Source organism: Lissotriton helveticus, chromosome 4_1 (assembly GCF_964261635.1).
Source record: "Lissotriton helveticus chromosome 4_1, aLisHel1.1, whole genome shotgun sequence".
Taxonomy (NCBI): domain Eukaryota; kingdom Metazoa; phylum Chordata; class Amphibia; order Caudata; family Salamandridae; genus Lissotriton; species Lissotriton helveticus.
This window is the reverse complement of record NC_136063.1, coordinates 976,487,171-976,512,722: the sequence shown is the minus strand read 5'-3', so window position 1 is coordinate 976,512,722 and position 25,552 is coordinate 976,487,171. Positions and strand designations below refer to the sequence as shown.

General features: G+C 46.1%; 1 protein-coding gene across 1 annotated transcript in view; it reads left to right on the top strand.

The window, feature by feature from the left end:
- The window catches only part of OTULINL (OTU deubiquitinase with linear linkage specificity like), a 340,162-nt gene that overhangs the window by 278,334 nt on the left and 36,276 nt on the right, over positions 1-25,552 (top strand). Inside the window, exon 6 of the mRNA XM_078687595.1 lies at positions 4,847-4,975. Within this exon, the coding sequence (XP_078543721.1) occupies positions 4,847-4,975 (129 nt within the window). The remainder of the gene's footprint in view (positions 1-4,846; positions 4,976-25,552) is intronic.

The window sequence follows — 25,552 nt, the reverse complement described above, 5'->3', positions numbered from 1 at the left end:
CCCCAGGCAGTGTCTAGTTTCACTCGCCCTGCCTGCCTCAATCCACTATCTCCTGTCTGGGGTGGTGTAACACCTCCCTGTGACAGGAAACCTTTTGCCGGAGTTTCGGTCAGCAGCAGGAGGCCAGACTTGTGTCTGTGGCAGCAGCATCCATTTTGTGATGCTGAGGCTCTGGTTAGTTTTAACCGCGTTTAAATAAAGTAACATGTCTTATCCCTCTAGAAGGGTGTAATGCTACCCCCGTTGCCAGAAATGGCAAGGGGGTAGTATTCCAAAGTGTATGATACCTTACACGACATGTTTTGATAAAGCCAAACCAAAGTTAACAATAACCGTGAGAATTATAATGCACTTAAGAGTATATGGTATGGCAATACCCTGGAACAGCTATAAGGACATGGTTCCAAAAGCTGCAGACAGGCTCAGTTCATGCTAGAGCACCATCTCACATAAAACCAAGCACTCTGCCTCCAGGATTGTTAAGGCCAGCCATAGGAGTGACTTATAGGTGCATATGTGTCCAGATATAGGTTTAGACATAGGTATACTACATCTAAGCAAGGGGTGATTACAGGACCTTGCCCCAGCTGAGTGATCAGCCAGTTGTGTCAGTTTGGATGGCCAGCAAGGGGTGGCAAAAGATATGCTGCAGCCCCTGGTAGGCCTTGAAGGCACCTATGCCCTGGGTACCTATAGTACACTGTACAGGGGCTCATAAGGTGATCCAATCCCAATTGGTAATGTACCTAAAGTACATGGAGTCCATTTTACAGAGAGAGCAGATAGCCTGGGGCCCTGATTAGCAGGGTCCCAGGCCAACTAAGTCGAAAACCAGCTAAACACAAGGCAAAAATCTTGGGGTAACCATAGTCAGATATCCATCCTCCTACACACCATAGTCCGATATCCATCCTCCTACAATGAGGGACTATTTTACATCTCAAACATGCATTCAATCATCCTAAATTGTATTCTTTGGCTCATTTATACAGAAAACAATTGACTTTTGTTTCTTTTGTCGCTACAGTAGGCTATTTAAAAACTGTTTTAGTCCGGACTGGAAATGCAAGCCAGGCCTATTGGCTTACCCCTGTTTGCTGCTTTAACTTACACACCAGGGTGTACACAAAACGGAGGAAAGGATGATCTCAGTATTCCGATTGATTCAGAGTACAATGGACATAAATACTCGAACTGACAAGAGGGGCATTAATGGGGCTAGTTCTCCTAAACGTTGTAGATCAGTTGCAGTTAAATTCCACATAAAGACTCCGGTCTGCACTTATCAGACTAGATGATTCAAAGTACCCCAAAAAAGCCTATCTTGGTGACAATTCTGCTATTAGGAAGCTGGGCCTAGATCTTGTTTTCGGCCACCACTGCTTCAGCCCATCTATTTATATGGTGCTTGTAGGTGGAGCAGCCTACATGTCAGATCCCATATTTTATGTTGAGAACCCTGTACTAGAGGTTTTAGTCTCTTCTTTAATGTTCTATCTGCCTAAATGTTACACAATAACATTTTCCAACCCTTTCCTGAAATGTTAGTAGTCCTAAGCCAGCATCTCCTTTGATATAGTATCAGCTGTTTTTTTTTAATTGAGAGTTCATAGACATAGAATAAACACATAGGAAACTTTACATAAAATTCCAGCAGGTTCGGAAATACAGCGATTGGCATAACATATAAAGTGCAGCAAGTTTACCAGTAAATTTTTTAACTACATCTTTAAAAGTGATCCCTTTCTTTAAAATGCCAAGTGCTAAATCGAATACATACATTCCTAGCCATTGGCATAGCATATAAAGTGCAACAAATTTATCAAAACACTATTTAAATACATCTTCAAAAGTGCTCGCTAGCGCAATCCCCAGATACATATTATTCTGAGGGATAGACCTTCCTTAGGTTATAATCAAGAACTTGTTTTGATAAAAAGACCTGACAATGATCCAGTCATGGTTCTTATAGTCAAAAAGGAAGTTATTTTTCATTAAAGTGCCAAGTGCTAAATAAGGTGCTTACATTTACAATGGAATCCCAGACCTTCCAGTATCAGCTGTCTTGTGGGAAGACCTTGCTGCAGCGTTTCCTTTGCTAACATATTATAATTGAATTTACGTTTTCTGCCATTCAGTTTAAGTTCTCTGTAATGGCCCGCATTGTCTCATATGTAGACTCTACAAAACTATCAGAAAGGAAGTTCCATACAGCACACATTTTTTGGGAATTGAAAGACCCACCAGTTGTATTTTTGCAGTGCAACTTCTGTCACTTTTTTCCTACATTAACTTGTGAGAGTTAGCAATTGGCAGCCACCATCTTCCGCTCTGCTTTCTACTTACTTTAAGAAAGTTCTGTTGAAAAATATAACCCACAACTAACTTCTACAGTGTCCCTATTCCATATGTAGACATAAATTATGACATAGCAGCTTCCTTTCACGTGTAACTGAATTATACCTGAATGGTCCAACAAATACCATCCATGAAATAGGAATGCATCTCTATGCAGTTCAGTATATTTCCTAAACGTGGTGTAATAATGCTAGTTGGAAGCTCTTGATAACTACAGAAACTTGAACATGTGTAGCACAAATGTTTTTATTATTAAACTAAAGAAATTAAACCGTTGCATTAAATCCATTCAACTGGATTCTAGACCACATTCATGTTCTTCTTATTGTGTGCTGCTGCTTAAAGGTGGGGGGCAGTGGCACTTATTTTTGGGGACCAGAACTTCTATTTTCTCATCAGCCTTTATTAGAGATCGAGGGAATTCATAACAGGTAAGAAGAAGGAGACAAATAAGAAAACAGTGACAAAGCTAGAAAGCAGGGATTTAAAAAAAACATGTGAGAGTCAGATAAAGAGAGTGTCAGTTTAGGTGGTGGAAGGATGAAGCATGAGGTGGAATCATGTATGGGGCTGCCTTACTCTCCAGCAACCCTGACATTCTGCAGTGTCAGCAATGAGCTCCTGAGATAAAATTTGGGCCCCTGCAATTCTTTTTTTCATACATTATGCCCTGACTTCACGTGAGTTGCATAAATCCACCAACAATGCCACCTCTGCTATATTTTCACGCGAAAATCTTGACGCACATATTTATCTGTGTTCGTATTAAATGTGGGAGAATGCCTTGAGATTGGAGACTATTTACTACTAAATGGGAAGGGTTTTGGGAATTTTAAGGAACACAGAACCATAAATGTGTTACACCATTGCTATTCACAACCTACACTTCCAAAGTTACTAAAGCCTTAGAGATGTCATAACAGATGTAAATGTACTCAAGCCCAAATTTAAAGTACGTCAAGCACCTGACATGGACACACGTAGGTACTTCAACACACTTCTGTGGAAAACAGTGGAGGCAGGGAAATATTAATAACATATTATTTTTAAGTTAATACATTTCATTTAAAAATTATTGGAATTAGACGCAAACAATTTAAATAATTATAAATTAATGTAAAATAATTAAATACCTAATTTTAACAAATGTTACCATACATTAAATAAAATAAAAGTGTAAGTAAGATTGGCTATTTTTTAATTGTTCTAATTTTTTAAAAACAATTATTAGGTTGAATAATATATATTAATTAATTGTTTTATTTGATGAGTTAGTGAGCTGTAACATTTAATTCGATTAACTGTAGGTTAGGAATACATAGTTAAAATCATTTTACATTTATATTTTACATTAAAATATTTTTTTAAGAATAATGCACTTTAATAATTGTGCCCACACTTTCCTGAGGGAGAACTCTGCCATGGTGGTGGAGATTGCCACTTATGTGTGCACAGTTATTGGTAGTAGCTTTAGTTTGTAAATCCTGTTGTAGGATGCACCACCCCCCATATTTGAGGGAGTGGAGGCATGTAAGTCTACAACTAGATGTAAATCTACACTCCTAAGGAGTGAATAGCAAAACTAGTGTAGAGTTACACATAAGTGTGGTAGTAACTATACAGTGTAGTACATATACATATGTATACCTTTATGATACCTTTGTGACTGGGTCCCAAAATACTTGCAATTCAGCAGTAGAAATGTATTTGCATGTTAAAGGCACATTTATTTATCTTCCTTCATTAAACAACATTGGCATGTATTTTCCTTCTTTAGTCCCTACTTGAAACGTCCCATATATAGTAAATGGGTCTAATGATATCTATGCAAAATGGTTTATATTTGGCCATCATAACTCTGATTTCCAGCCAATGACTTTTCATGTTTTCTTTGGGGCAAATAGGAACGTTTGGAGACTTGCTTTCCTTAACAAATATTGGTAGAGATAGTTGTAAAATTAATGTGGAAATCTAAAGGTGACTGTAGGTTTGATTTTACTAGAGCTCATGTTTATACCTCTTTCAGAAAAATAAGTGCATATTCTGTTCTATATTTTTAGGGAACTACTTGGTTTCTAACTGGCTCAATAATTGCTTTCTCTGTGGGTCCAGTCTCACACAATATTAACTTGGCACAAATTGTGCAGATTGTATGAAATCGAGTTTGCTCACCTAGGACGTGGGAAACCTGCTTAGGGTGTTTTGCCCCATTTAACGGTCGGAAAGCTCGAATCCTATGCAAGTTGTGCACCCGGGAAATACCACAGCTTTTGTTTCTACCGGGTGTGGAGGTTGCACCCAGAATTGCACGGTTCTCACTCCGAATTAGCCTGTTCATGTTCTGTCAGTGCAGTGGTACATCATAACTTTCTAGATCTGCAGCAGTTCAAGCACTGTGAAGGAATGCCATTAGCCTCAAAGAGGACCCTAGGGTTGTTTGTTGATTTGCATTGTAAATAAGGCCCGTGTGTGTTCATTTTCTCTGCAGATCCCAGAAAGGCTTCTTTTTTCACATGGCTGCAACTGGATCCAGCAGTTCAGCTTCGGACCTGAAAGATATGCAGGTCCAAGCGTTTCTGTAAAGCTACGAAGGAGTCTAGAAGCACTGAAGAGTCAGGTGAGCTGCATATATGCAACTGTTATATTCATCTTTGCTGTGAACATGTATGTTTGAGTTTGGGGAATTTACAGTGTGAGCAAAGGGTGATGTCTCAGAACCCCTAAGTGATCCACTAGGTTCATGGGTTTGCTCAAAGTAAGGGAACTTGGTAATGAAGCGCCCATTGGCAAAGCCAATTGTCTCACTTGCAGTATCCGCTAGTATGAAAGGGACAAAAATGTCAATTTTTGTAAATTACTTAAGTGCCAAAAAGCTTAATAGTTGACATTTTTCATGGCCCATACATCCACCATCATAGCACTAAACATTACCTCCTTGTCCATTTTTTCATTCCAGTTATTAGCTAATGTCTAGGATGAGGAAGAATTGATATACTGGTAAGTAATTGAAACATTACCTCCAAATCTACTTTCTCGAGGCAGACAACAAGTAATGATTGAAATGAGACAGAATGGACTCAGAGTAGTGTCATAAAATTAGCGATAAGAAACTTTAACACCGCGGGCATGGCCAAAAAGGGCCAAGATGGTGAACGCTCTAACCTAGGCTCCCTGTGTAGGATCGTTGCTCATTCCTGGTGCTGATGGGGCTAATCTGCTATTCTTGTATGCCTCCAGACCCTCTTACTGCTGTGGACTCACCTGGGACCGGGGAATCGCTGTTTTTAGTCCCAGAGGTGGACCTTGGGGAGGCTATGGAGGACAGGTGAGGTGACAGTAAGATGGCAGACCCGGCCTCCCCAAGCCGCTAAGTGGACTAGGGATGTCTGAAGCTCTGTGTCGGAACCCAGAACAGAAGGGACGACCTTCACTTGGACCAACGGGACCTTTGAACTCAAGCATTTGCCAACTCGCGTGGGTTTCGAGGCCGAGTAGGCTTGGTGGATCCTGCCAGGTGATCCGTGCATTGAGGCCTGCGTCTGAGGGTCACCAAGTGGGCGCTCAAGGAGACTGTCAAGTGGAGGTGCATTCTCTCTATCCACCATACTGTTGTGTGCTGAGCCCCTGGGTCCCTGACAGTGACTGCTTGGCAAGTTTGGCTGGTTACACACGTCTTCCTTATTCTTTTCCAGTGCAGCCAATTGCAGCCCGCCGGTCTGGAGCCTCAGGGCCAGGGAAACGTGTGATGATTAGCAGGTGGTTCCCTTGGAACCAGAATGGGCAGCCCTGAACCTCTCGCTTGTGTATCGGCTGAAGTGCCCTCTCCCACTAGGCCACACATCTCCCCCTTATTTCATCCAGACCCGACCCCCCCCTCCATGGCCAAAGCGGGTTGTCAACCGACAGAAGTGGGACTCTAACACCTCCCACCACCCTGGTGCTGGCACATTGGGCTGACCTGGTGGGATCAAGCAGGGGATACTGGCTCCTCCAGCTGGCTTCCACAGGGGCTGTGTACGGGCAGCTGTGATCTGAGTTGCACTAGTCCTTTGCACTACATACATTCCAACAACAATGGCCGCTGTCTCTCCTCCTCTTACTGTTGCAACTTAAAGACCCCACACCATGGGAGCAGATAAACTGACCCCTCCCAGGCACAGAGGAAAATTGGTCCAGAATCCCAGGGCAGAAGAATCTGGGACAATTCTACAGGCCTCTCACTCTACGCTCCAATCTAAGATTGGAGAGGTTGGAATTGAGGTCTCTTTGCACCAGGACCTCCATGGTGCATCTGAGAGGCTCTACGGGGTGAAGTGCAGTATTTCAGAGTTATAGGTCACAGTGTCGGAGCTTGGTCCATGGTTTCCCCGCCTCTGAGCGATGTCCAAAATCCTGGAAGACCATATGAAAGATGCTCAAAATAGAGCACAATGCTACAATCTCTGCTTTGTGGGGTTTCCTGAAAGGGAGGTGGACTCCACACCACTAGGTGTTTTAGAACGGTTGATTGTTACATGGATTCCCGTCAATCAACTTTCGACCTGCTTTTGGCATGGATCCCTGGCACAAAGACCCCTAACAGTTGTCCCCGCCCGATTGTCAAATACTCAATTGTAGAGACCAGGATGTGTTTCTTAGATAGGGCCATACGGGGGGGCGCTCTCATTTCAATCAAGTTACATCTTGATTTTCCCAGATATTACTCTCCAGATTCAACAGTTGTGTTAGTCATTTGACAAAGTAAAGCAGTAAATGATCCACGATTCTAAATCCATCTTTTTTGACACTCCAGAAACTGAATGGGAATGGATGACAGCACAGCGTCCACTTCAGAGGATCCCGAGCCCTCCCTGGGGGTTGGTAGCCTTGCCGAATAACCGGGGATGCAGAGTGCATCCGACAGGACATAGAACATCACGTAGATTGGGACAAATTATCTCAAGAATATAAACATGCTCAGACTCTGAAGATGTTTCTGCTGATTCTGACCTATGCCCAGAACAGGACTCTGCACACAATGCTTCCTCTACTTGGGACATAGCACCGGAGCTATTGTAGAAGGCACAGACTACACATATTTTGATTGCCGTAACCCATTACACTTAACCTGCCAGCACAACTGTATCCTCTTAAGATTCTCTTACACAATGGCCTAATCAACCGTATCAAGAGCAGAGCGGTTCTGCGATTTGCAGAACGTCATGCCCCTGCCGTTGTTTTGCTGCAGGAGACCCATGAGTTGGGCAGTAACTGTCCCCTCTCTGACACAATGACAGAGTCTACCATGCCAGACACACTAAGGGGTCCTGAGGGGTTGCCATCCTCCTACCTAGAACGTTTCTGTTTGCTTTTCCCAAGTGACACCAAACTCTGTAGGTCACTAATTGTGATCGATAATAGGCACTTTTGAGGGAAGCCATTTTGATCTTTTTAGTGTATATGCTCCTCCCCTACTACACAAGTCTACGCTTGTGTTATTTATGGAGGCGGTGGTGCTGCAGTTACCCCAAGGAACTATCAGTCTGGGGAGTTATTTCAATGACATTATGATCCCGGAGGTGAACACCACTGAGCCTAAGGAGTTAGAGTGGACACAGGGAGGGATAAGGGACTAGGTCAATAGCCTGGGACTGTGTGATGCTTGGAGGGTATGGAATCCGCATTTTTTCTGTATATACTCATTTTTTGGATGCACATAAGACAACGTCTCGTTTTGACTTGATATTGCTCCCCACCATTGCTCTTTCCCATAGAACTGGCTCCCTTACTCGACCTCAAGGTATTTCGGTACACGCTCTTGTAATTGCATTTTGGGTATTGGGCGGAAGGCCTTCATCCGTGTTGGTGGCGCAATGCCTGCCACCTGGTAAACAAACAATTTAGGCAATTCCTGGCTCAAGAACTGAAGTCTTACTTTGAGGAAGGCTGCTGTCCAGGAAATCATCAAATAATATTTAACAGGCAAAGAGAGAAACATGGACTGGTAGCGGCACTGGAAACTAATATAATGCCTTGGAGCACAGTATTCAAGGTCAATAGACAGAGCAGACACAGCTCCATCTAGCCCTTGAGAGAGCATCCCTACGACAACTCATTTGGGAACACTCGTCAATGCTGACTGGCCAGGACAAGAAGAGTTTATACATGGGGAGACAGGTATATTACGTTTTTTGGTGGCAACACAGGACATAAACTCACCTCTGATTTCCTTTCTTACAGATGACCAGGGTGAGATACTTACCAAGGCACCAGATATTGCGGCTGATTTTTGCAGAGTATTACCAGTCTCTGAATGTGACATGTGACCGTCCCAGTCAAGAGGCTTCATTCCACTCATTGAAGACTTGCTTATGCAGCAATTACAGGGTTGCAATAAAGCAGTGCTTGATCATCCTCTTGCAAGAGAGAAAACTGAAGGTGCTTGAAAAGTTATGAATTCTGGTAAAGCCCCAGGTCTGGACGGACTCCCTATAGAATATTATTGCTGCTTTCTATTTTTTTTTAGTCCACTCCTTCTGGATATGTACAAGAGGAAATAGAGAAGGGACACTTCTCCCCAGAATTAGATCTAGCAACTCTTGTGATTCTCCATAAATTGGTCCACCCTCCCGACAATTGTTCCTACTGGTAGATTTCGCTGGTAAAGAGATCAAAATTTATGGCAAAGCCCTGGTGAATAGGCTGATCAGAGTATTGCCCCAATTCGTCCACTCCCATCAATATGGCTTTATGCCACATCAGGGAACTCAACATTGTATCTGCAGGCTCCAGGTGTTCCTGGGCCGTTTTCTGAATTAAAAGACCTCCCCTGGCAAGTTTTCAGAATTGAAAGACCTCGGTTCTTTAATGCTTCTAGACTTCAAGAAAGCACGACACATTACTATAAAAAATGGGGTTTTGTCATCAAGTTAGGTTTTAGGTCTGGATTCTCTTTTTATGTCCACAGGCTCAAGTTTGTGTTAACTGTACCCTCTCCTCTCTGTTTCTGATCTGGAGAGGAACCAGGCAGGGATGTCCTTCCTCCCCCACTTCTTTTCACTTTAGCAATAGAACTCCAGCAGTGTGGGTCAGGTGTGAAACCAGATTTGGGGATTTTATTGGGGGTTTAGCCTTTGAGGACCGAATTGTGCATAATGCACACAATATTCTCCTGCTTCTTTCCTGGCCCTCTCTTATGGGCCCAGATCTGCTCCATCTGCTCCAGATTTTGATCCTCTATGGGGAGGTGTCCAACCTCCAGGAGAACTGGTCCAAATCCATTCTGGCTATATTGAAAGGGAATAGTGACACAGCAAATGTGCAATTGCAACTTCCAATCCACACACTTAGCTTCTGATACCTGGGAGTGAATACAGCCCTAGATCCTAACTGGAGATGGAGTTTGAATTAGACCTCTTCTGACTAGATTGGCCACTGATCTCATCACATGGGCTAAATTCCACTTTAATATTCTTGGCAGAGTATCTCTGTTTAAAATGATGATGCTGCATTGTCTTCTGTATGTCCTCTAAAACTTCCTCTTACCTGTCCCCAGTTCCTGGTTTCAGAAGCTGTCTGTGAAAATATAATCCTTTTGTGGCTGAACCTTCCTCCTCGACTGGCAAATGGTAGATGCTTTCAATTGCCATATGATGGAGGAATGGGCATAGCTGATGTGCGGCTGTACTTTTGGGAAACACAGATGTTGTTTATCAGTGTTTAGTTTGATTGCAGGGTGGCACCACCCAGCATTTTGATTGGTGATGGAACTAGAGGGATGAGATAGCATTTTGGGATTGCTTTATAGGAACCCTATCCAGACGATCCTCCTAGATATTACTACAGCAATCCTGCTTGTTTGGAGAACTATGTTGCAAAGGATTGAGTGGGATCGGAAGATTACGCTTAAAAAAAACTTATGGCCTGATGGGTGGTTGCAACATACAGCGTCCATTGGGGACCTTGTCAAATGGGATCTTATTGCCATATCCACAGTGGAAGACATTTGGCAGGATACACACATGAAATCCTCCTAAATGCTTCAGGCTGACTTGCACTTCTCAATTCTAAAGCTACTTAAAATTACATCATGCTCTTATGTTCCATCGGGAAGCCCTTGCAGACCTACCTGAAATTAGCCCTCTCAAAGCAGACATCCTCATTGGCCCTTTTGGAAAAGGAGGGATATCTTCGATCTGTAAGTCTCTAGTGCTTAACTCCCAAGACCTTTCCTTAAACTTGAGGTCATGATAGCGGGAATTGTTTGGCACTTTGGATGATTCTGAATGGAGGAATGCATGTATGTCCCCAAGGGTGCTAGGTGTCTCCTCATGAGTCCGATTCATCCAGCTTAAAAATGTACTTATGATCTATCTTACACCCGTAAGACTGTGGCAGGCAAATAAAATATCTACTCCTGCCTCTTTCTGCTGCCTTGAGGAACAGATACAAAAAGAACAATTGATGGACAAAATGCAGAACAATGTCTTACCCCAGTACAGAGATCTGGTCCTAAATCCATCGTTTTTGTGCTCACCGTGCCATTCTTTGAACCCAGCCGTATGCAAATCAGTCTTGACCCTGTGCCAAATGGGAACAGTCCAGCCCGAACTGCCAGGCCAGGTCCTCCCTGGACTGGAAACAAGCATCCTAGGACTGGTGGTTTCAGGGTTACACTCCTCATCAGCCAGTATGGCTTAACTCCAGTGGTATGGAGAGCACAGGGACCACATCTCGGTATACCCTTCCCACTCTGGGTGACAAATGCAAAAAGAATAAATGTCTTACATTCACCCCATTACAGAGATCTGGTCCTAAATCCATTGTTTTTTTGCTCACCATGACATCCAGTTTAAACCCAGCCATATGCAAATCTTTCTTGACCCTGTGCCCAATGGGAACAGTCGAGCCCGTACGGCCAGGTCCTCCCCAGACTGGAAACAAGCAGTTGAGGAACAGGGCACTTCTGCCACAGGGTTTGGGAATGTCCTCTTATTGCACAGTATTGGGAGAGTATATTCACGGGTCTTTCAAGGATTTTGGATGGACTAGTAGAACCAGACCCGCATACTGCACTACTGGGCATTTCTTAAGACTCCTAGGTAACTTCATTTAGAATTGGAATTATGCTTGCTAAAGAAGACATTGCCAAATGCTGGAACTCTCTGAATCATCCATCCATGGCGGTTGGCGATTGACTAGGGTGCAACACTAGAATAACCCATAGATATATGTCTAGATTTTGCCCACAGAAGCAATCTTGGGAAGATAGTGGGCTTATCAAAGACTTGGGTAAATTATATCTGAATATCCTGTGTGTTATTCATTGTTGATAAATGTAATGGCTATGTGCCTAGAACTGTAACCTCGAGCACTTACTGGGGCTGCTACCGTTCCGAGCCACATGTTATGTAAGCTATGTATGGAGATTTATTCTGTTAGACATTGTTGTGATTCATTTCTAATACCTAGGCCTGGTGGAGGAAAAACAAGATTTCCTGCATTTTGGACAAAACGTGGAGACAGCCCTTCTTAAAGTTTTTGTTGTTGTTGTTTCTTCTGTGTTAAAGTTGCTTAGTGTGTTCCCAGTTAGATAGGGAAACATTCATTGCAAGTTAGAAGAAACACATTTCCATTTATTGGTTATGTGATAGATGGCGAATGTTATACATATATGTGTTTGGTCAGTAGCGTAGCAATGTGGACATGGGCCCTAAAGCAATTTTTGGAAAATGCTCCCCTCTATCCCTGTTGGGTAGTACAAAACACATCCATAATTGGGGTCCAAAGGCCCCTTTCACTGTCTTTGGCCCTGGTGCTACTATCCATGCTGAACCATTGATAGCTACACCCCTTTGTTTGGTTCCAGGGAGTCCGAATGCACATAGAAAACATGAACTTCTCATTGGAAATTTTAGAATCAGAGGGAGTTCGAAGTGGTTTCATCAAGTCAACTGAACATCAAGACAATTTAGCATTGGAGAAAGGCGGAGGGAGTGGACGTATATAGAAGCCGAAAAGATGGTATATTATGAGAGAGGAAACCCATGGAAGTTCCACATTTGTGGCCCTTGGAGCGCCCACATGGGATTTTTTGGGTATGAATTAATAGCAATGAACACGTCGGAGAACGAGTTAATGGAGGGGGGCAAAGGAGGAGAAGATGCCCACAAACCGGATGTACATGAAGATTAATGTTGTGTTAAAACATGAAAAAAAACGTAAAAAGTCAATTTAGCATTGCCGTTCAAGTGCTACCTAAATTCTCTGGTGGTGGTAACGTCCGAACAGAACGAATAGCTGTTGGCAACTTCTAAATGTGTTTGTTCAGGAACGAAAAAAGTTGAGAAGTTGAGGTTGTTCCTGGTGTTGAATTCTCACTGGTTACAGCAGCCACATACATCTTGCTTTGAGGTAGGTGTGACTGGCTTACAAAAGGGCAACCATTAATATAATACAACTTCGCTTTAACCCTGCTGTCTACCACTGCACTTTCCTATAATGGAAACATAGGGATTGAGGCAGCATCTGGGATCTGAAATACTTCTGTGCCCCTTATTTAAGAATATCCCTCCACTTTAAATGAGGGTCTAAAAATCCAGTGACATGGTCAGTCACTTTACATGTTGTGCAGGGCATGATTTTGTCCTTGTAATACCGAGATACCAGTGTCGCTGTCTGGCATGCTTCAAGACACCCTAATACTGTGCTGCCACAGGGACCGGCCTGTCTTATTTATCAAAGCTAAAATGGACCATTTTGGGAGCTGAGTTGGATGGCCTCCTGCTTTTTTACACCCTCCTTGCCTCTAGCCTCACCTGTTGCTGGTCCGTATGCCCTTGTTGACCAAAACCATCAGGAAGGAGCCGACCCCAGCTGCAAAGAGCTTTCATGTGTCGGTTAACATTTCAGGTTACCATTTCAGCTGTCATTCCCAGATCCACACCCCTGTGTGTATCCTCTTCATCTTCAACCAGCTCATGCTGATATCTGCGAACTTCTCCATTGCATCAGGCACTTATTAGCATGTGCACTGGGTGGGCTGGGGGGGAAGAGGGTGAGGAGGAGAATAACAGGCAGCATGCGCAAACCAGACTAAAGACCGTCAAACTCACCGTCTACTACACATTGCATTGCCCATCTTTTAAAAGAGGTACAAAATGGGGTGGTGATGGACGGAGCATCTGAATCAATCAAACACTCACACCCAGTCAAAAGATCTGGGTTGAATCCATCACCGTTCTTTAGCCCACTCTGCCACCCCAGTTCAGACATGGCTATATGCAAATCAGTCTGACCCTGTGCCTCATGGGAACAGTCCAGCCCGAACTGCCAAGCCATGTCTTCCCTGGACCAGAAACAAGCTTCCGAGGACCGGTTTCTGGCATTCCAGCTGTCTTCAGCCCGGCTTGCTTGAATCCAGTGGTAAAGTGAGCAAGGGACTCACGTCTGAGCATACCCTGCCACACTTATGGCGGCCAAAAGCGGTACAAAAGGGGGTGGTGATGGACGGAGCATCTGAATCAATCAAACACTCACACCCAGTCAAAAGATCTGGGTTGAATCCATCACCGTTCTTTAGCCCACTCTGCCACCCCAGTTCAGACATGGCTATATGCAAATCAGTCTGACCCTGTGCCTCATGGGAACAGTCCAGCTCGAACTGCCAAGCCATGTCTTCCCTGGACCGGAAACAAGCTTCCGAGGACCGGTTTCTTGCATTCCAGCCGTCTTCAGCCCGGCTTGTTGAATCCAGTGGCAAAGTGAGCAAGGGACTCACGTCTGAGCATACCCTGCCACACTTATGGCGGTCACAAGCAGTTGAGGAACAGGGCACTTCTGCCACAGGGTTTGGGAATGTCCTCTCATTGCACAGTATTGGGAGTGTATATTCACGGGTCTTTCAAGGATTTTGGATGGACTAGTAGAACCAGACCCGCATACTGCACTACTGGGCATTTCTTAAGACTCCTAGGCAACTTCATTTAGAATTGGAATTATGCTTGCTAAAGAAGACATTGCCAAATGCTGGAACTCTCTGAATCATCCATCCATGGCGGTTGGCGATTGACTAGGGTGCAAAACTAGAATAACCCATAGATATATGTCTAGATTTTGCCCACAGAAGCAATCTTGGGAAGATAGTGGACTTATCAAAGACTTGGGTAAATTATATCTCAATATCCTGTGTGTTATTCATTGTTGATAAATGTAATGGCTATGTGCCTAGAACTGTAACCTCGAGCACTTACTGGGGCTGCTACCGTTCCGAGCCACATGTTATGTAAGCTATGTATGGAGATTTATTCTGTTAGACATTGTTGTGATTAATTTCTAATACCTAGGCCTGGTGGAGGAAAAACAAGATTTCCTGCATTTTGGACAAAACGTGGAGACAGCCCTTCTTAAAGTTTTTGTTGTTGTTGTTTCTTCTGTGTTAAAGTTGCTTAGTGTGTTCCCAGTTAGATAGGGAAACATTCATTGCAAGTTAGAAGAAACATATTTCCATTTATTGGTTATGTGATAGATGGCGAATGTTATACATATATGTGTTTGGTCAGTAGCGTAGCAATGTGGACATGGGCCCTAAAGCAATTTTTGGAAAATGCTCCCCTCTATCCCTGTTGGGTAGTACAAAACACATCCATAATTGGGGTCCAAAGGCCCCTTTCACTGTCTTTGGCCCTGGTGCTACTATCCATGCTGAACCATTGATAGCTACACCCCTTTGTTTGGTTCCAGGGAGTCCGAATGCACATAGAAAACATGAACTTCTCATTGGAAATTTTAGAATCAGAGGGAGTTCGAAGTGGTTTCATCAAGTCAACTGAACATCAAGACAATTTAGCATTGGAAAAAGGCGGAGGGAGTGGACGTATATAGAAGCCGAAAAGATGGTATATCATGAGAGAGGAAACCCATGGAAGTTCCACATTTGTGGCCCTTGGAGCGCCCACATGGGATTTTTGGGTATGAATTAATAGCAATGAACACGTCGGAGAACGAGTTAATGGAGGGGGGCAAAGGAGGAGAAGATGCCCACAAACCGGATGTACATGAAGATTAATGTTGTGTTAAAACATGAAAAAAAACGTAAAAAGTCAATTTAGCATTGCCGTTCAAGTGCTACCTAAATTCCCTGGTGGTGGTAACGTCCTAACAGAACGAATAGCTGTTGGCAACTTCTAAATGTGTTTGTTCAGGACGAAAAAAGTTGAGAAGTTGAGGTTGTTCCTGGTGTTGAATTCTCACTGGTTACAGCAGCCACATACATCTTGCTTTGAGGTAGGTGTGACTGGCTTACAAAAGGGCAACCATTAATATAATACAACTTCGCTTTAACCCTGCTGTCTACCACTGCACTTTCCTATAATGGAAACATAGGGATTGAGGCAGCATCTGGGATCTGAAATACTTCTGTGCCCCTTATTTAAGAATATCCCTCCACTTTAAATGAGGGTCTAAAAATCCAGTGACATGGTCAGTTACTTTACATGTTGTGCAGGGCATGATTTTGTCCTTGTAATACCGAGATACCAGTGTCGCGGTCTGGCATGCTTCAAGACACCCTAATACTGTGCTGCCACAGGGACCGGCCTGTCTTATTTATCAAAGCTAAAATGGACCATTTTGGGAGCTGAGTTGGATGGCCTCCTGCTTTTTTATACCCTCCTTGCCTCTAGCCTCACCTGTTGCTGGTCAGTATGCCCTTGTTGACCAAAACCATCAGGAAGGAGCTGACCCCAGCTGCAAAGAGCTTTCAAGTGTCGGTTAACATTTCAGGTTACCATTTCATCTGTCATTCCCAGATCCACACCCCTGTGTGTATCCTCTTCATCTTCAACCAGCTCATGCTGATATCTGCGAACTTCTCCATGGCATCAGGCACTTATTAGCATGTGCACTGGGTGGGCTGGGGGGGAAGAGGGTGAGGAGGAGAATAACAGGCAGCATGCGCAAACCAGACTAAAGACCGTCAAACTCACCGTCTACTACACATTGCATTGCCCATCTTTTAAAAGAGGTACAAAAGGGGGTGGTGATGGACGGAGCATCTGAATCAATCAAACACTCACACCCAGTCAAAAGATCTGGGTTGAATCCTTCACCGTTCTTTAGCCCACTCTGCCACCCCAGTTCAGACATGGCTATATGCAAATCAGTCTAACCCTGTGCCTCATGGGAACAGTCCAGCTTGAACTGCCAAGCCATGTCTTCCCTGGACCGGAAACAAGCTTCCGAGGACCGGTTTCTGGCATTCCAGCCGTCTTCAGCCCGGTTTCCTTGAATCCAGTGGCAAAGTGAGCAAGGGACTCACGTCTGAGCATACCCTGCCACACTTATGGCGGACAAAAGCGGTACAAAAGGGGGTGGTGATGGACGGAGCATCTGAATCAATCAAACACTCACACCCAGTCAAAAGATCTGGGTTTAATCCATCACCGTTCTTTAGCCCACTCTGCCACCCCAGTTCAGACATGGCTATATGCAAATCAGTCTGACCCTGTGCCTCATGGGAACAGTCCAGCCCGAACTGCCAAGCCATGATTTCCCTTGACTGGAAACAAGCTTCCGAGGACCGGTTTCTGGCATTCCATCCGTCTTCAGCCCGGCTTGCTTGAATCCAGTGGCAAAGTGAGCAAGGGACTCACGTCTGAGCATACCCTGCCACACTTATGGCGGCCAAAAGCGGTACAAAAGGGGGTGGTGATGGACGGAGCATCTGAATCAATCAAACACTCACACCCAGTCAAAAGATCTGGGTTGAATCCATCACCGTTCTTTAGCCCACTCTGCCACCCCAGTTCAGACATGGCTATATGCAAATCAGTCTGACCCTGTGCCTCATGGGAACAGTCCAGCCCGAACTGCCAAGCCATGTCTTCCCTGGACCAGAAACAAGCTTCCGAGGACCGGTTTCTGGCATTCCAGCCGTCTTCAGCCCGGCTTGCTTGAATCCAGTGGCAAAGTGAGCAAGGGACTCACGTCTGAGCATACCCTGCCACACTTATGGCGGTCAAAAGCGGTACAAAAGGGGGTGGTGATGGACGGAGCATCAGAATCAATCAAACACTCACACCCAGTCAAAAGATCTGGGTTGAATCCATCACCGTTCTTTAGCCCACTCTACCACCCCAGTTCAGACATGGCTATATGCAAATCAGTCTGACCCTGTGCCTCATGGGAACAGTCCAGCCCGAACTGCCAAGCCATGTCGTCCCTGGACCGGAAACAAGCTTCCGAGGACCGGTTTCTGGCATTCCAGCCGTCTTCAGCCCGGCTTGCTTGAATCCAGTGGCAAAGTGAGCAAGGGACTCACGTCTGAGCATACCCTGCTACACTTATGGCGGCCAAAAGCGGTACAAAGGGGTGGTGATGGACGGAGCATCTGAATCAATCAAACACTCACACCCAGTCAAAAGATCTGGGTTGAATCCATCACCGTTCTTTAGCCCACTCTGCCACCCCAGTTCAGACATGGCTATATGCAAATCAGTCTGACCCTGTGCCTCATGGGAACAGTCCAGCCCGAACTGCCAAGCCATGTCTTCCCTGGACCGGAAACAAGCTTCAGAGGACCGGTTTCTGGCATTCCAGCCGTCTTCAGCCCGGCTTGCTTGAATCCAGTGGCAAAGTGAGCAAGGGACTCACGTCTGAGCATATCCTGCCACACTTATGGCGGCCAAAAGCGGTACAAAAGGGGGTGGTGATGGACGGAGCATCTGAATCAATCAAACACTCACACCCAGTCAAAAGATCTGGGTTGAATCCATCACCGTTCTTTAGCCCACTCTGCCACCCCAGTTCAGACATGGCTATATGCAAATCAGTCTGACCCTGTGCCTCATGGGAACAGTCCAGCCCGAACTGCCAAGCCATGTCTTCCCTGGACGGGAAACAAGCTTCCGAGGACCGGTTTCTGGCATTCCAGCCGTCTTCAGCCCGGCTTGCTTGAATCCAGTGGCAAAGTGAGCAAGGGACTCACGTCTGAGCATACCCTGCCACACTTATGGCGGCCAAAAGCGGTACAAAAGGGGGTGGTGATGGACGGAGCATCTGAATCAATCAAACACTCACACCCAGTCATAAGATCTGGGTTGAATCCATCACCGTTCTTTAGCCCACTCTGCCACCTCAGTTCAGACATGGCTATATGCAAATCAGTCTGACCCTGTGCCTCATGGGAACAGTCTGCCCGAACTGCCAAGCCATGTCTTCCCTGGACTGGAAACAAGCTTCCAAGGACCGGTTTCTGGCATTCCAGCCGTCTTCAGCCCAGCTTGCTTGAATCCAGTGGCAAAGTGAGCAAGGGACTCACGTCTGAGCATACCCTGCCACACTTATGGCGGCCAAAAGCGGTACAAAAGGGGGTGGTGCTGGACGGAGCATCTGAATCAATCAAACACTCACACCAAGTCAAAAGATCTGGGTTGAATCCATCACCGTTCTTTAGCCCACTCTGCCACCCCAGTTCAGACATGGCTATATGCAAATCAGTCTGACCCTGTGCCTCATAGGAACAGTCCAGCCCGAACTGCCAAGCCATGTCGTCCCTGGACCGGAAACAAGCTTCCGAGGACCGGTTTCTGGCATTCCAGCCGTCTTCAGCCCGGCTTGCTTGAATCCAGTGGCAAAGTGAGCAAGGGACTCACGTCTGAGCATACCCTCCTACACTTATGGCGGCCAAAAGCGGTACAAAGGGGTGGTGATGGACGGAGCATCTGAATCAATCAAACACTCACACCCAGTCAAAAGATCTGGGTTGAATCCATCACCGTTCTTTAGCCCACTCTGCCACCCCAGTTCAGACATGGCTATATGCAAATCAGTCTGACCCTGTGCCTCATGGGAACAGTCCAGCCCGAACTGCCAAGCCATGTCTTCCCTGGACCGGAAACAAGCTTCAGAGGACCGGTTTCTGGCATTCCAGCCGTCTTCAGCCCGGCTTGCTTGAATCCAGTGGCAAAGTGAGCAAGGGACTCACGTCTGAGCATATCCTGCCACACTTATGGCGGCCAAAAGCGGTACAAAAGGGGGTGGTGATGGACGGAGCATCTGAATCAATCAAACACTCACACCCAGTCAAAAGATCTGGGTTGAATCCATCACCGTTCTTTAGCCCACTCTGCCACCCCAGTTCAGACATGGCTATATGCAAATCAGTCTGACCCTGTGCCTCATGGGAACAGTCCAGCCCGAACTGCCAAGCCATGTCTTCCCTGGACGGGAAACAAGCTTCCGAGGACCGGTTTCTGGCATTCCAGCCGTCTTCAGCCCGGCTTGCTTGAATCCAGTGGCAAAGTGAGCAAGGGACTCACGTCTGAGCATACCCTGCCACACTTATGGCGGCCAAAAGCGGTACAAAAGGGGGTGGTGATGGACGGAGCATCTGAATCAATCAAACACTCACACCCAGTCATAAGATCTGGGTTGAATCCATCACCGTTCTTTAGCCCACTCTGCCACCTCAGTTCAGACATGGCTATATGCAAATCAGTCTGACCCTGTGCCTCATGGGAACAGTCTGCCCGAACTGCCAAGCCATGTCTTCCCTGGACTGGAAACAAGCTTCCAAGGACCGGTTTCTGGCATTCCAGCCGTCTTCAGCCCAGCTTGCTTGAATCCAGTGGCAAAGTGAGCAAGGGACTCACGTCTGAGCATACCCTGCCACACTTATGGCGGCCAAAAGCGGTACAAAAGGGGGTGGTGCTGGACGGAGCATCTGAATCAATCAAACACTCACACCAAGTCAAAAGATCTGGGTTGAATCCATCACCGTTCTTTAGCCCACTCTGCCACCCCAGTTCAGACATGGCTATATGCAAATCAGTCTGACCCTGTGCCTCATGGGAACAGTCCAGCCCGAACTGCCAAGCCATGTCTCCCCTGGACCGGAAACAAGCTTCCGAGGACCGATTTCTGGCATTCCAGCCATCTTCAGCCCGGCTTGCTTGAATCCAGTGGCAAAGTGAGCAAGGGACTCACGTCTGAGCATACCCTGCCACACTTATGGCGGCCAAAAGCGGTACAAAAGTGGGTGGTGATGGACGGAACATCTGAATCAATCAAACACTCACACCCAGTCAAAAGATCTGGGTTGAATCCATCACCGTTCTTTAGCCCACTCTGCCACCCCAGGTCAGACATGGCTATATGCAAATCAGTCTGACCCTGTGCCTCATGGGAACAGTCCAGCCCGAACTGCCAAGCCATGTCTTCCCTGGACTGGAAACAAGCTTCCGAGGACCGGTTTCTGGCATTCCATCCGTCTTCAGCCCGGCTTGCTTGAATCCAGTGGCAAAGTGAGCAAGGGACTCACGTCTAAGCATACCCTGCCACACATATGGAGGCCAAAAACGGTACAAAAGGGGGTGGTGATGGACAGGGCATCTGAATCAATCAAACACTCACACCCAGTCAAAAGATCTGGGTTGAATCCATCACCATTCTTTAGCCCACTCTGCCACCCCAGTTCAGACATGGTTATATGCAAATCAGTCTGACCCTGTGCCTCATGGGAACAGTCCAGCCCGAACTGCCAAGCCATGTCTTCCCTGGACCGGAAACAAGATTCCGAGGACCGGTTTCTGGCATTCCAGCCGTCTTCAGCCCGGCTTGCTTGAATCCAGTGGCAAAGTGAGCAAGGGACTCACGTCTGAGCATACCCTGCCACACTTATGGCGGTCAAAAGCGGTACAAAAGGGGGTGGTGATGGACGGAGCATCTGAATCAATCAAACACTCACACCCAGTCAAAAGATCTGGGTTGACTCCATCACCGTTCTTTAGCCCACTCTGCCACCCCAGTTCAGACATGGCTATATGCAAATCAGTCTGACCCTGTGCCTCATGGGAACAGTCCAGCCCGAACTGCCAAGCCATGTCTTCCCTGGACCGGAAACAAGCTTCCGAGGACCGGTTTCTGGCATTCCAGCCATCTTCAGCCCGGCTTGCTTGAATCCAGTGGCAAAGTGAACAAGGGACTCACGTCTGAGCATACCCTGCCACACTTTTGGCGGCCAAAAGCGGTACAAAAGGGGGTGGTGATGGACGGAGCATCTGAATCAATCAAACACTCACACCCAGTCAAAAGATCTGGGTTGAATCCATCACCGTTCTTTAGCCCACTCTGCCACCCCAGTTCAGACATGGCTATATGCAAATCAGTCTGACCCTGTGCCTCATGGGAACAGTCCAGCCCAAACTGCCAAGCCATGTCTTCACTGGACTGGAAACAAGCTTCCGAGGACCGGTTTCTGGCATTCCATCCGTCTTCAGCCCGGCTTGCTTGAATCCAGTGGCAAAGTGAGCAAGGGACTCACGTCTGAGCATACCCTGCCACACTTATGGCGGCCAAAAACGGTTCCAAAGGTGGTGGTGATGGACAGAGCATCTGAATCAATCAAACACTCACACCCAGTCAAAAGATCTGGGTTGAATCCATCACCATTCTTTAGCCCACTCTGCCACCCCAGTTCAGACATGGCTATATGCAAATCAGTCTGACCCTGTGCCTCATGGGAACAGTCCAGCCCGATCTGCCAAGCCATGTCTTCCCTGGACCGGAAACAAGATTCCGAGGACCGGTTTCTGGCATTCCAGCCGTCTTCAGCCCGGCTTGCTTGAATCCAGTGGCAAAGTGAGCAAGGGGCTCACGTCTGAACATACCCTGCCACACTTATGGCGGCCAAAAGCGGTACAAAAGGGGGTGGTGATGGACGGAGCATCTGAATCAATCAAACACTCACACCCAGTCAAAAGATCTGGGTTGAATCCATCACCGTTCTTTAGCCCACTCTGCCACCCCAGTTCAGACATGGCTATATGGCTAAAACGATGGATTTAGGCCCAGATCCTTGTACTGGGGTGAATGTATGACATTGTTCTACATTCTGTCCATCAACTGTGTTTTTTGCAATTTTCACCCCGAGTGGGCTGGGTATGCTCAGACGTGAGTCCCAGGCTCTCACACCACTGGAGTCAAGCTATCCAGGCTGAATGAAGGCTGATAGCCAGAAACCGGTCCTTGGATGCTTGATTCCGGTCTGGGAAAGACATGGCTTGGTAGTTCGGACTGGACTGTTCCCATGAGGCACAGGATCAGAGCTGATTTGCATATAGCCAGTGTCTGACCCAGGGTGGTGTGGAGTGCAAAAAAACGATGGATTTATGCCCAGATCCTTGTACTGGGGTGAATGTATGACATTGTTCTACATTCTGTCCATCAACTGTGTTTTTTGCAATTTTCACCCCGAGTGGGCTGGGTATGCTCAGACGTGAGTCCCAGGCTCTCCACACCACTGGAGTCAAGCTATCCAGGCTGAATGAAGGCTGATAGCCAGAAACCGGTCCTTGGATTCTTGATTCCGGTCTGGGAAAGACATGGCTTGGTAGTTCGGACTGGACTGTTCCCATGAGGCACAGGGTCAGAGCTGATTTGCATATAGCCAGTGTCTGACCCAGGGTGGTGTGGAGTGCAAAAAAACGATGGCTTTAGGCCCAGATCCTTGTACTGGGGTGAATGTATGACATTGTTCTACATTCTGTCCATCAACTGTGTTTTTCGCAATTTACACCCCGAGTGGGCTGGTTATGCTCAGACGTGAGTCCCAGGCTCTCCACACCACTGGAGTCAAGCTATCCAGGCTGAATGAAGGCTGATAGCCAGAAACCGGTCCTTGGATACTTGATTCCGGTCTGGGAAAGACATGGCTTGGTAGTTCGGACTGGACTGTTCCCATGAGGCACAGGGTCAGAGCTGATTTGCATATAGCCAGTGTCTGACCCAGGGTGGTGTGGAGTGCAAACAAATGATGGATTTAGGCCCAGATCCTTGTACTGGGGGGAATGTATGACATTGTTCTACATTCTGTCCATCAACTGTGTTTTTTGCAATTTTCACCCCAAATGGGCTGGGTATGCTCAGACGTGAGTCCCAGGCTCTCCACACCACTGGAGTCAAGCTATCCAGGCTGAATGAAGGCTGATAGCCAGAAACCGGTTCTTGGGTGCTTGATTCCGGTCTGGGAAAGACATGGCTTGGTAGTTCAGACTGGACTGTTCCCATGAGGCACAGGGTCAGAGCTGATTTGCATATAGCCAGTGTCTGACCCAGGGTGGTGTGGAGTGCAAAGAAACGATGGATTTAGGCCCAGATCCTTTTACTGGGGTGAATGTATGACATTGTTCTACATTCTGTCCATCAACTGTGTTTTTTGCAATTTTCACCCCGAGTGGGCTGGGTATGCTCAGACGTGAGTCCCATGCTCTCCACACCACTGGAGTCAAGCTATCCAGGCTGAATGAAGGCTGATAGCCAGAAACCGGTCCTTGGATGCTTGATTCAAGTCTGGGAACGACATGGCTTGGTAGTTCGGACTGGACTGTTCCCATAAGGCACAGGGTCAGAGCTGATTTGCATATAGCCAGTGTCTGACCCAGGGTGGTGTGGAGTGCAAAAAAACTATGGATTTATGCCCTGATCCTTGTACTGGGGTGAATGTATGACATTGTTCTACATTCTGTCCATCAACTGTGTTTTTTGCAATTTTCACCCCGAGTGGGCTGGGTATGCTCAGACGTGAGTCCCAGGCTCTCCACACCACTGGAGTCAAGCTATCCAGGCTGAATGAAGGCTGATAGCCAGAAACCGGTCCTTGGATGCTTGATTCCGGTCTGGGAAAGACATGGCTTGGTAGTTCGGACTGGACTGTTCCCATGAGGCACAGGGTCAGAGCTGATTTGCATATAGCCAGTGTCTGACCCAGGGTGGTGTGGAGTGCAAAAAAACTATGGATTTAGGCCCAGATCTTTGTACTGGGGTGAATGTATGACATTGTTCTACATTCTGTCCATCAACTGTGTTTTTTTGCAATTTTCACCCCGGGTGGGCTGGGTATGCTCAGACGTGAGTCCGAGGCTCTCCACACCACTGGAGTCAAGCTATCCAGGCTGAATGAAGACTGATAGCCAGAAACCGGTCCTTGGATTGCAATGGACAACGTGCTGTGGGCATTAATAATATTTCTCCATAATTTAGAGTGGACTCACTCTAAATTATGGATAAATATTATTAATGCCCACAGCACGTTGTCCATTGCAGTCCCTAACCACAAAATACTCTGTGGACACCTAAAAGTAGGGCATTACTTTGTAAAATAATTGTTTTATTGTAGTAGATTTGTCTTCCACAAAGTGTTTGTTGTAGAAATTGTTGAGGTTGTTTGTCAAAATGAGTCGAAATTTCTTCATGGTTGTTTCATTTGTGTAAATGTTGTATTGTAGTGTAGTTCCTATATTCCCAATAGGCTCTGCGCATTGGAATAATATAAACAGCAGGGAGACGTAGGACTGAGGTTGACTAGGTCTCTACTGACTATATTAGACTTAATTAGTTTTGCCAGCTAGCTCAGAGGTCACTAGAAACTTTCTCGAATAAACAAGGAGGAGTTTAACTTCCCTGGATAGACAAGAAGGGATTAGCTTCTGGCAACCATAAACATGACAACTTTGCTCCCTCAGAATAAGAGTGTATCTCTAGAGTTGTGTGAAAACAATAGACAGCTATTTTACTCAGTCAATCGTGCATACTTAGTTTCACCAGAGTGCAGAGAAATAGAGAGACGGGCGTTTTCAATAAAAGGTGTTATTTATTGAGCAGTCTTCTTTCTCATGCAAGAGAAATGAATTGCCACAATTGCAATACTTAATGTAAAGTGCGTACAGTAAAAGGAGTATTATGAAATAATACTGTAAAAGCATTGGTATGGTTTCTTAGCCATATGATACTTTAAAATGGATAGAATATATACATACATAAATACATTGACTAACGTACTCAACTGGTGCTTCTAATCTACGCCTACCCCGGTGTACCTGACCTAAGCCTAATACGTGGGAAAGAGTAAGTAAGTAGCAGTTTAAGTTAAGTTGGTTTTTGCCAAGAAATCTAAATCAAGAATTCTCTTAAGGGTTTAGTCAGCTCCGTACCTGGGTAATAGAAAGCAGGAGGTCTGGTATCTCTCTCTCAGGACTCGATATCCCAGCAACCCGCAAGGGCGGCTGGAAACACCAGAGCTGGATTTTCTCGGCTGGAGAAAAAGACAGCGTCTTTCTCAGTGCGTCAAAAGGGAGGGGCGGCGTCCGTGGGCTCTCTCATCAGCTGGGCTCTCGGGCAAGTAGATAGCCGCTCTGCTCCAAACCACCGTGTGTTTGCT